This window comes from Agelaius tricolor, unplaced genomic scaffold (genome assembly GCF_023055355.1).
Source record: "Agelaius tricolor isolate 1412-34295 unplaced genomic scaffold, bAgeTri1.0.p SCAF_4, whole genome shotgun sequence".
NCBI lineage: Eukaryota > Metazoa > Chordata > Aves > Passeriformes > Icteridae > Agelaius > Agelaius tricolor.
This window is the reverse complement of record NW_027269264.1, coordinates 45,607,988-45,620,141: the sequence shown is the minus strand read 5'-3', so window position 1 is coordinate 45,620,141 and position 12,154 is coordinate 45,607,988. Positions and strand designations below refer to the sequence as shown.

Here is a 12,154-nt window from a genome sequence, read left to right as displayed (position 1 = left end):
ATTGCAGGAGACAGTTTTGAGGAGAGGCTTAAAAGCATGCTGGCTTTTTGACTCTTATCAGAACTCACTCTGTGTCTTAGGAGAGAGTGAGGTAAAGGCTGGGAGGAAAACATGGAAGGAGAAGGCGGCTGTAGATTGCTCTGCATAGATCTGGAACAACATGAGGTAATAGCCCAAGACTCTATGAGGCCAAGATTTCAGTAAATTCCCTCCTGGATGTAAAAACTACTCGTGGAGGGTTCTGAGTGACTCAGACAGTTACACAGAGGTGGCTTCCAGCCCTCTTTTTGAATCTCCCACTGTTTTGATCTTGTGCATTATCTGCCTTTTTTTGATTGTTGTTCCATGACTGTCTTTCCCAAGTGACGCTTAACTGGCTCTTGCAGGGTCTAGAGGAGGAGCTGTTTTCTCAGGGCAGAGCACCTTGCTGAGGACACTGCTAGCTGTGCCTGTTGTGTCTTTGTGTTTTGCAGCACAACAGCTCCGTGGCGGGCTCACGGCGCGTCACGGTGCGCGGGCTGCGGCCGCACACGGAGTACACGGCCAGGGTGCGCTGCGGGGCGGCCAGGCACTTCTGGAGGTGGAGTGAATGGAGCCAACCCCTGATCACCAGAACAAAGGAAGGAAGTATGTCCAGCCTGTTGAGAAACAGAGTTTGAGGGATGTTCCTTGCTTACCACCTCTCTTTGCTGTTTGTTTGTTACTCTTCCACTGTGTAGCTAAAGCAGAGGCCTGTTGCATGCATAAAAGAAACACGCTAATCAAACTCCAAGAAGATGACTTCTTAAGTAATTTTCAGCCTACCTGCTAGTCTCAGACATTGCCTGCAGTGCAGGCAGTGGGAAATCCAGTTGACTGGGAAGATGGACAGACTGAGTTACAGTACCCTGTGAGGCCTGGAGGAATGGTGCAGAGGTGGGAACAAGAGTCTGGTGACTGCAAACAAAGATTTTCTAGGGAAATCAAGCTTTAATTCAGAAAAAGGCATAAAGGGAAAATGATGTCAAAGGATAGTGTTTGGGCAAGACCCAGGAGTGATGGGAAAAAGAAGGTGTTGTGAGTGGAATTTCTTGAAATGGGAGGAAGCAGTTAAACTGCCTATCCTTTCCACAGGAGAGTATTCTCATTTTATTGTTTTGCTATACTGATTGCAGCTCCATCAGGGAAACTGGACATATGGAGAGAAATTACACCAGTTCTTGGGGGACGAAATGTGACCTTGTTCTGGAAGGTGAGACATCCCTACAGAAATAAAAACAAAGCCCTTCATAAAGGGGTTGGAAATTTCTCCCATGATTTCTGTGCAGCTGATAGCAATTCAGTATGAAAGTGTCTTTTACAAATCTAAAACAGATGGTATATAAAATATCTCAGAACACATGTAGGTATGATGGTGTGCTGTCCTGGAATTTCAGACATACAATTCTGTTTTTCTAAGTATTAGAACAAGTCAGATCCCATAACCAAGGCTTCTGCATTTCCATTTCGAACAGTATGTATGAATGCGTGGAAACAAATGTTTATATTCTTACAGAAATAACACATCCTGTTAGTTATTTAAAATTCTGAATGATCCTCTCGTATTTTTTCAGCAAAATTTACTAAGTTACTGTTCTCTTCCTCCATAACTTTTTTTCTCAGCAAACACCAAGTTTTCAAGCAAATGGAAAAATTATTTCATATGAAGTAACCTGGGAAAAAATAGAAGATGGCTCCCAGCCTGAAAGCATCTCCTTTTCTTCAGTCTACAATAGCACAAGGATTTTCCTTGATAACCATTCCTACAGAATCAGTGTCATGGCAAAGAACAATGTTAATTTTTCACTTCCTTCAATATTGATCATCTCTAGAGCTACAGATAACAGTAGGAGTATTTTCAGTTATAATCATATTACTAGAGTTTTGTTTCTACCTGTTTTGAGTGAAGACATTATTTATCATCTTGGGCAACAAATTTACCTTGCCTCTTAACTCACACTGCTGCTGTCTGAAAATTACAACTGAATGTTTTTCTACAGGGTGGCAGCTGTATGTTTATTAAGCTTAAATGCAGAGAATGTCTCCACAGAGCAAAATACATTTAGCCTAAAACTAGGGCCTCAGACCTGCAGTGGATGCCGTGATGGTGCTGCCAGTGGCAGTGTGATTAGCCTCTTGTGACTCTCTGACTCTAGGTTTCTGCAGCTCATGTTTTTTTGTGAATATGTAGTAACAATTGCTGGATGGTTTCTGAGCTGTCAGTTTTCAGCATGTGAAGGACCCCCTTATGTCATTTAGCAAAGGAATGCAACTTTTTATTTATTTTTGTTTTATTGTTGTTTTCAACTGGTTAGTATAGGAACTGTATTGATCTTCATTTATGAGTCTGAAGTGTCACTCAGGACAATAACAAGAGCTTCTGTTTTGTTCATTCCTAGGCACTGAAGAGCTTAAGGAAGGACAGGTTAATGGTACAGATGATGGCATTTTTCTGTCCTGGGAGCCCAGAAGTATATATGACAGTTACATTATTGATTGGTGTAACTTTCCCAGGTTGCAGCCTTGTGATTTGCAGTGGAAGAGATTTGGACCCAACATTTCCAGTGCTGTGATCAGCTCAGGTGAAAGCCAAATAAAGATTCTTTCTGGCTGTGCAGCAGTCCTTTAAGTTGTGGGCAAACAAATAATTTTTTAATATTTTGAATATTGAATTCCGTGCTGTGCAGGTGTAATTCTTCAAAGGCATGTGACATCATGTTTTTTCTACCAAAATAATTAGACACCACAAATTTACCAGCACCATTAAACCTTGAAAGGCAGCATACTATATTAGAAAAGTCAACGCAGTTGACAAAACCTCCTCTGAGTGCTTCTTGAAAGAGGATGGTGGCATTAATGAAGCACTGAAAATAATTTAGCAAGAGAGATGCAGAAGGGAGCTCTATCCTAGCTGTAACATGGATCAGGAGCTTAGACTCAGGCAGTTGAAACACACGATGTAGTGAGAGGTTTGGTGCTGTCAGTGTGCCACAAATTATGTGTCTCAGCACCAGTACTTGCTTAGAGGATCAGTTACATGTTTTTTATCCTGGTTGTGGCCAGTAGACTTAAATCCTTTCTGTCTGTGTGGAAGTTTCTCTGATATGCTTCCACAGCTGCAAGAATTTAGCTTTCCTGGTGTCTCTCAAGCTAAGAGCTCACTTTGGAATGAAACTCATTTGAGCAAAATTTGATTGAACACACATAAATTTACAATAAAGGAACTGCACCTCAATTCACACAAATTTACAGAAATCTGCACGTGATGAAGGGGACTGTAGTAACACAAGGGAACAGTATTGTCAAATTCTTCAGTGGTTTGTACTTTTTTAATGTGAATGGGAGTGGATGTCAGTGAGGAGAACAAGGAATCCTGATACCTGGTGGTGTTTCTGCATCAGATATTCCAAAACACAACCTTTGCCTGTGCCAGAAATGTAAAATAAATTGTCTTTCTTTTTGGCGCATTTGGAGTTTATTGTTCAGTCACCTTGAATACTACGTAGGAAAAAAAAATATATATAAACCTCTCTCCCAGTTCTCTCTTGCAGATGGAATAAATGTGTTTAATTCACGTGATGCACACCAAGAGTTGGCTTGCCCTCTGTCTCCTTCAGTTGCTTTAATAGCACAATAGCACTCAGAGAAGGTGTCTAATAGGTTATTGACCTTGGTAGGAAGCAATTAAAGAAAAGTAATATTGAAAGACAAACCACAGCCTATTTTTGTTCAACTGTTTTCTAGCTGCTTTTGTGCCGGGGGTGAGATACAAATTCCACATCTATGGATCTGTTGCTAATAGAGCCTCCTTACTGGAAAAGAAGATTGGTTATCTTAAGGAGCTGCGTAAGTTGGCAACATATTTGGGGCTTGTGCATTTGCTAAATTGATTTGTCACAAATAGAATAATTGCCTCCTCCTACAGCTAGATAAAATTGGAGGTTTTGTGTTCTTTCTGTATCTTTAGTGAGGCATTTAAATGTTCTATATCAACATACAGGTCCTACATGGAGGATATTTGGCTAGTGCAGTGACCAGGTAGACCCATGTATACTAGGGGAGCTGAACAAAGCTGTGATTATCAGTTATTGCTTCATGTAGTACATGGATGCATGAAAGCTCTGTGAAGCTGACATTTTTGCAGAGAACTTTGGCTTTGTTCAGCTTTTAAATACAAGAAAGATGTAAACATAAACACCACATGGGAGTGTGGATTTTTCAAATGATAAGAGAAAACAGTCTTGAAGAATAATTGCAAGTTTAACTTGAATTTCCTTTCTTCCAGCTCCTCATCTTGACCCTATTGTGAGAAAAGTTGATCTGACTTACAATTCAGTAACACTGTCTTGGGATTCTTATCTCACAAATGAGTCAGAGCCTGGTTTTGTAAGAGGCTACCATGTTTACGTGTCACCGATACAAGGGAACTGCAATTTGAAAGGATCAAAAAAGCACATTCTTTCAGGTAACTGAGCTCTCTGCTACAGAAGGTTCTGCCATTGATGCAGGTGGAAGACTTGTTGGTATTGCAGCATCTTAGAAAGTTCACATTAGGCAGTCTGGCTGGCTCATTTAGGTGTCTCTAGATTTCAACACTTGTTGCTTTTGGTTCCTGTCTGTGCTTGAGGTGCTGGTAGGCAGAAGTGATTCCTGGTTTTTGAGTGATTTACAGCCCACATCCTGTTGTCCATGACTCCTTTTTAGCTCCAGAAAAGACTTTGGTACTATAGGAGGAGATCTGCCTCTTGTGATGTGAGTTCTGGATGAATGTTGAAAAACATCTGTTTGTGGTCTACTTGGATAGAAGTCATGGGCATGTTAGTCTTATTAGGATTTGGGGTATTTTAGAAACACATGGGATACAATTTATTTCTTCAAAATTGGAGCACTGTATAAATTCGCCATGTAAATTCTTTTTTAGTGAAAGTATTTGTGTGTGTACTCTACAGTGGAGTTCCTTCAGTGGGACTGAGCTGTGAAGTGACACAAAGCCACAAATTTGTCTCAGACCTTTCCATTGTAATTTTCAGATGCTTCCAACACATTAAAAGAATTATTTTTTTTCCTCTTCTTCTGCTTGGGTCATGTCCTGTGTTCTGCTGATTAGACTAGTGCCAGGATGAAAAGTAGTTTGAGCTGAGGGAGGCTTATGTAGCAGTTCTTGTCAGAACTGAACTAACCATGTAAGCACCATAATTCTGTAAGTAATCCCAGTTACACTTTAAAAAGTTTAAATCAAAGATTTTCTGCTTCACTAGTTCTGCTAGCAGACAAGGGGTGTGACTGAAAACAGCAGAAATAAGCTAACCCTTTTCTCCCTGGGGTTTGGGAGTTGCACAGTAGAGAGGCAAAAGAGCTCTTTATTCAGACAGAGGTTTCTTGCTTCTGATTGTCTTCAAAGAAATTGACATAAGCTTGAGGGCTAAAGAATCTGGTAAAAAAAAAGAAGAAATGGAAAAACTCAAATAATTCTGGTACAATGCTCGAGGAAAACGAAATTAAAATAAACAGGTTTCAGTCTTTGACAACAAGTTGTTAAGTGTCTGCCAGAGGAGGGCAATGCTTTGGCCAGTCCAGTTAGAAGGGATGTGAGTCCAGCCCAGTGGCAGTGAGTCAGGATGCATCATCCTTCCCGGAGGAAAGCCTGCAAATTACAAAGAAGGCGGATTGCAAATGTTTTGTTATTTCAGTTAACTGGTTTTGTAATATTTTGTGGACAACTTATTTCAACCTTTCAGTACCAAACAAGGGGCTTATAAAAAAGATGGAGAGAGACTTCCTACCAGAGCCTGTACTGATGGGACAAGTGGTAATGGTTTTAAACAGAAGGAGTGTAGGTTTAGATTAGCTATCAGGAGAAGCTAATCAGGATTTATTGTGAGGGTAGTCAGGCTCTGGAACAGGTTGCCCAGAGAAGCTGAGGATGTCTGGAAGTGTTCAAGGCCAGGCTGGATGGGGCTGAGTAACCTGGTCTAGTGGAAAGTGTTCCTGTCCATGGAAGAGGAGAAGGAACCAGGTGATCCTTAGAGTCCCTTCTAACCCAGAACATTCTGTGATCCTATCTGATCTGTTTTCTTTTAGATGAATCAGAACTATGTAAATACACAATTGAAAACCCAGAAGAAAAGAGATACACCGTGAAACACCTGATGCCAAACACAAAATACAAGATAGTGGTTAAAGCATTTACAGGTGGAGGAGAGACTCCCATTGTTAACTTTAGATACATAGATACACCATATAACTGTGAGTACTGGCTGTGAATAATATCCCCGAGCAGAAGGATGGGATGATTTAAAATGTTGTAATAATCTTCCTTCTTAAGGGAAAGCATCTAATTCAATGCAACATTCACTTAAGAAGCAATCCAACTGAGAAATGATACGAGCATATCAACATGGCATTTTTATACTTCTAAGTAGAAAGGATTTTTTCTAAATTTTAAAGTGAGCCTAATTTACATCTTTATTTAAGTCTTATATCCTTATGGGAAATAGCTCAATATATGCATATTTGCATACCTAGTGAGTCCTGTTTGTTAGAACTCATTGAAGAATTGTGTTTAGATTCTACTGTTTTTCTAATATAGGGGAAAACCTACACACTTGTGTGCAAACAGGTAATTCCTGTTTGGACTCTTGAACTTCTAATGTTGATTCTTACTCTCATCAGTCTTTAAAACTGTTGCCAAGTTCACTCCTTCATAAGTCAGTACAGAAGGGTTGTTGGCATGGGCACAGTAGTTTGCTAACTGGGCGGATTTGATCACCAAAGAAGAAGAGGAAATCACTTGCCCATAACTTTTTCCCTTGAAAATACCAGTCAGCATGGTTGTGAAACAGGATCCAGACTAGAGATGCCTGGTTTTGAAAAACTTGTTAGGTCTGGAGATTAAGGGGAAGGGTAGCCTCAGCTGTTTGTGAACAGCATAGCCCGAGGCTGTCTTCTAGCTAGGAGGAAATACTGAGATCCCTGTATCAGCATAAATTCTAGGAAACTTGAACACTTGTGTAGTGTTTTTCTTGCTATAGACAGTCCAAAATGGAAGTACAGATGTTGTTCATGTCTCACAGTAAAAATCTGTCTTCTTTGCAGGTCTGGGAGAAAACCTGAAACAATACTTAAGCGAGCTTATATCATTGCCTCACTTTTGAAAATTACTCTTACAGCTAAGGTGCCAATATTAGGGCAAATAAAAAGAAAACTAGTTATAATTCCATTCTGGTAAAGGGAGTCAAGGTCTAAAGGCTTACAGAGTTATCCCAGAAACTCCAGCCAAGCTACCTTGTAACCATGGACCACACAGTTTTACTGCTGAGTTAGTGGTAGGCATCCCATGCAGACTTGATGTTATTTTTGCCCCAGAAACTCAAGCTAAATTGAATTTAACATGTGAGAAGTTAAAACCTAAATTTTAAAGTATTTTTCTTCCACAGCAAACATGCTGTACTTTATATTCCTGCTAGTGATAGTTCCAACCCTAGTAGCAGCTATTTGCCACTGGAAGATGAAGTGGTAAGTTGTAATGCATGTTTCTGTTGTAGACAGAGAATATTACTAATCTAATTCACAAACCACTGCTGCAGCTTGTTGCTTCCAGCCCATTGCAAGACCTCGTTCATTTTTCTTCCTTTGGCTGTCTGATTGTGTGGACGTTTAAAGTACTTGGCTTGTGGTGTTTCTGAGACACTGGTCATCTGCTGCTGTGCCTGTACACATCTGTGGGTGGCTTCTGCTGGTTGAGTGTGCTTTTATAGGAGAACAAAAATTCATTTGCTTTGGTCTCTTATTTCCAGGGTGAAGGAGTGGTGCTGTCCTGTAATACCTAGTCCTAACAAGAGCAAAGTGCTGTCATTCAAAGAGTTTAAGGTAAGATCACTGAAAATCTGGAGTTTTTAATTTGTACATTCTTTGCTTAGGAGATTAAAAAAAAAATATTCTTGTGTTGACTGCATTTAAATATTAACTTCTTGTCAGTTTTTGTGTTGACTACATTTAATCATTATACACAAATTAACAGAGTTTAATATTACCGTTTAGTGGAAAACTCTCCTTTTGACATCCGTGTGACTCTGAAATGACCAGCTTATATTGCAGTCTGTTGCTGCAAAAAGAAAATGGAGAATAAATTAAATCTTTTGATCAGCAGGTGATTCTTTCAGTGTTACTTTTCAAACCCCTGCACTGTCTGAACTCAGAGCAGCCCAGAGGATCCTGGGCTTCCCTGCAGCCCAGGGGCTGTGTGTGTCCCAGTGCCCTCGGGCAGACACTGCAGGGCTGTGCAGTGGCCCTGGGAGGATGCAGGGGGTTCTGCCAGGCACTGCCACGCCTGGCTGGGAGAACAGGATTGGCAAAAGGCCTTCAGCTTCTTCTGTAGCCCTTTTGAACTGGGAGCTGCTGCGTGTGTGCTGAGCCTTTGCCCTGGCACAGGTGGAGCTGCTGTGGTTCTCTGAACAGCAGCATGAGAGCGAGGAGTGAAGTACACCTAACAGCCACTGCTGCTGTCTCACAGTTGCTTCTGCCTCAAACTACAGCCAGCACACATCAAACACCTGACAAAGTCTTTAGAGTAGAGGGACATGGTTCCTTCCTCAAATACAGTCATTGTGAGTTTACTTAAATAAATAATCTGATAAATTTTACATAAGATACAGCTTCTATTGGACATCCTCTACATGGGTTTTCCTTCAAATTAATTTTTTTGAAAAGTGCAAACTAAAAAACACTGTGTAGGAATATTAGAATTCCTTAAAGTGATCACTCTCTTTTCTTGACTCTGGGCTTCTTTCATTGAGTAATTTTTTTGTTTAATAATTCTCTTGCAGATGGATTCTGAGAAAGTGCTGAAGATAAATGACTGCCTTCCTGACATGCTGGCCATGGACAGTAATGCTGACGCTCATAAATTGCATCCTGTTACCTGGAGCCCGGTATCTTCAACACCAACTGAAGTTAACACTGATGGTCACAATTCTTCATGGATTTGCTCTAGTGAAAATGTAGCAAGGGACTTTCCACCCACATCTACACCTCAAACTCATACTTGTTTTGAGAATTTTGCTTATTCTTCTCCACTTGAGGCTGAATCTGATCCCTACCAAATACCGGAGACGCTGGAAGCAGGCAAGACAGACCAGGCAGTGGTGCTGTACCAGCCACAATGCTACACAGATATTTTTCATGAGGATGCAGCCTCAACCACCAGAGAAACAGGTGAGAAAAAGAGCAGTCTGAAATACATCTCTCAAACAGATGCATGCTGGCTTGGGGGGAGGCTTTGATGTTCTGTCCTCCAGTGAGTCCATCCAGTGTTTGGCTCCACACTATAAATGAAAATTTCTAAAGCCACAACTTCTTATGATTAGGGCTCTCACAAGCCCAGATGCCTGACTTCCATTAATAGCAGCAAAGCTGTTGTTCCTGGACCAGTTTTGAGTATTGATTTGCACAGGAATCGTGTGTGTTATGGTTCCATTACAACTTATGGGCTTTAGATGAGATTTATAGGCTGGTTTGTGGCTTGTGTTATGCAGCACGTTACATCACAGCAATCTGTCATAGGCTGATGCAGACAACTGCTTTATTTTGCGGAGATTAAACTATTCATAAAGTAGAGGAGTAAATGAAAGAAGGGGGAAGGTTGTGCTGCTCAAGGAGTGTATTTCTCTTGCAGTGTTCTGTGTACTCTGGCCACTCCAGCCAGTGGGTACTGCTGGGCATGGAGCATTACCCAGTCATTTTGGGGGCTGGGCTGTATTTTCTGTCTCTCCAACAATGTAAGGAATGATTGTAGAAGCGTTACCTGCACACAGTGTGGCTCATTCCTAGAACATTTGAGGGAACTTTGACTTCCCCAGGAGTGCTGCCCAGAGCACCCAAATCCAGTAATCATCCTTTTATTTCACTTGTGTCCTAACTACACATGATGTGTGAAAGAGCACAGAAAACAGATTTTCTTATGGAAGACCCTTGCTTCCTTTTCTTGCAACTGGGGCTCCTCATACTTCTGCCTTCTCTGCCTAAAGACCCTTTAAAATCGTCTTAACTATACATTGAAGAGATGTAGGGAGTTAGGTGGAAAGGAGTTAATTTTCCAGCAGGACAGAAGTGGTACCACATGGCAAGGTCTCTGCTGGTGCACATGAGCTGAACTTTTGGCATTGACCCCTGCACTTCCACAGCAAGCCCCAACCAACCAAGCAGCCAGACATGGCTGGTGTATGAATCCCATTTGTGAAGGACATCATATTCAGGCTGCATACATCTATATCTCCCAACACTACTTTTGCATTTGTTAAAAAAACAGAACCAAAAAAATACTTATTGTAACACTCAGAATCCCTGCAGTAGACAGCAGTGAATTTGGCCTTTCATTTTGATTTCAGGAAATTGTACATTTGTAATGAAGCAGCAGAGTTGGAATTGTAGCTCAAAGTCTTGTCAGATTTACCTCAGTGCACAAGGAACCCTTTGGTTTTACTCCCTTTTGCTGTTTGGAATCTGTCACAAAGTGATGGTTTCAACTTAAGAGCACAGGATAAGCAACTCTCAAAGGTGAAACAAATGAAGGTGTCTGACAATTTGATGTTCAGCTTGTTTGCTAAAATGCAATTACTTGCCTTCCCTATGTTTAACTAGCCAATCACACTCCTAGAAACCAAGCCAGCTGCAGACCAAGTGAGTTCTGAAACTGAACAGTATCTAGTTTTTATACTGTTGCTTACGGATATTGTTGTAATGTCACAAGCTGTGTTGCAACAGGAAAAGCAGTAAGGCCTTGCACAGCCTGTGGGCTGAGACAAGCACTGCCTGCAAACAGAGGGAGAAGGAAAAGGGGAGGTACGAAGATACAGACACAGGGATGGGCAGACATGGTTGGAGGTGTTCAGGCCACACTGTGCCATGTCCATCTGTGTGCTGTGCACAGGTGCAGGTGGCCCACAGGCCTGAGAGGTAGGGAAGAGTTTTCAGCATGGTCCTTCCTTCCAGCCTCCAGCAGCCAAGTAAGGAAACACGGCCGGGCACATTCTGCTGAAGGGCAAGAGAACAGGGAGGGTAAGGGAGAAGGCTGATTTGACAGATACATCCCAGGGGAACTTCCTCCTTAGCCTCTTCTTTGAGTAGCAATGCATGTGAAAGCTTGATACCACAGTATCTTTACAGCTTGGAACTTTTGCTTCTCCAGAATGCTTCATCACACGGTGTGTACTTGTGTAGCTTAAAAGCTTTACTGTTGGAAAAAAGGCCAGTAAACGTAAGGGAGCTGCTTTGCCATGACCAATATAAAACTTCTGAGCTGTACGTTTCAGAAAAAGGTGTATTTATTCTAAAATGTTGAAAAGGTATCCTAAATCAAGAGTTATGTACTAAGGAATTCAGATATAGATGTCAGTCAAAGAAATCAGCATATCGTGCAAAGCATTTTAAATTTTGACATTGTTGCAGTTCCTTATGCCAGGGGGACAGCTGCAACCTGGCACAACTCCCAGCTGTGAAAAAGCTGCTGTCACTGAGGCCTGGCTGCAACAATTCCACCCAGGAGGTGAATGAAGGGGTTTGTGGGTTCAGCCAGTCGTGCCTTCCTGACGGTGGGGTGAGACACACGGGCCTGGCTGAGGTCTCACCTCTCAGTGCCCTGGCCATTCCCAGGGAGATCCTCCTGCTCTGATGAAATTCCATTATCTGGATGCAGTGACACACTTGACCACATTCCAGGTCACTGGGTGAGGGAAGGAGAAGCTGGCTTCTCTTTCCCTTTAAACCCTTCGGCTTCCTGGCTCCGATGGGGGGTGTTTTGTGAAACCTCCTGTGCACAAAATGTACACAAATGGAGGATTCCAGGAAGGATAATAATGCCTTTGTGCCAAGGGGCACAGTCTGGGCACCAGAACTGAAGATTAGAGAAGTATTTTGGCATATGTGGAGAAGTGTGTATAATTTTTATATATTAAAACATCTGTCTTGCATTAATGGTTGAATGAGTTCAGAACTGTAATCCTCTATTTTTTTTTGTTCATAATGCAACACTCACAGCTGTTGTTGAAATGCTAATACTTAAACCATCACATAATTAAACATCATTCTCAGTATGTTAAATTTTTAAAATAAAAATGGTGTGTGAACTATTTAAGAGTCT

The 12,154-nt window shown here is 41.5% G+C and overlaps 1 protein-coding gene across 5 annotated transcripts in view; it reads left to right on the top strand.

The window, feature by feature from the left end:
• LOC139589258 (oncostatin-M-specific receptor subunit beta-like) overlaps positions 1 to 12,143 on the top strand; it is a 31,070-nt gene extending 18,927 nt beyond the window's left edge. For all 5 annotated transcript variants that reach the window (XM_071425509.1, XM_071425508.1, XM_071425506.1 and 2 more), the window contains 10 exons: positions 474 to 627; positions 1,155 to 1,231; positions 1,642 to 1,864; positions 2,418 to 2,600; positions 3,763 to 3,864; positions 4,304 to 4,483; positions 6,100 to 6,264; positions 7,455 to 7,533; positions 7,815 to 7,887; positions 8,844 to 12,143. In XM_071425509.1, coding sequence (XP_071281610.1) covers positions 474 to 627; positions 1,155 to 1,231; positions 1,642 to 1,864; positions 2,418 to 2,600; positions 3,763 to 3,864; positions 4,304 to 4,483; positions 6,100 to 6,264; positions 7,455 to 7,533; positions 7,815 to 7,887; positions 8,844 to 9,299 — 1,692 coding nt within the window. In that variant the 3' untranslated portion in view covers positions 9,300 to 12,143. The remainder of the gene's footprint in view (positions 1 to 473; positions 628 to 1,154; positions 1,232 to 1,641; positions 1,865 to 2,417; positions 2,601 to 3,762; positions 3,865 to 4,303; positions 4,484 to 6,099; positions 6,265 to 7,454; positions 7,534 to 7,814; positions 7,888 to 8,843) is intronic.
• The last annotated feature ends 11 nt before the right edge of the window (positions 12,144 to 12,154 follow it).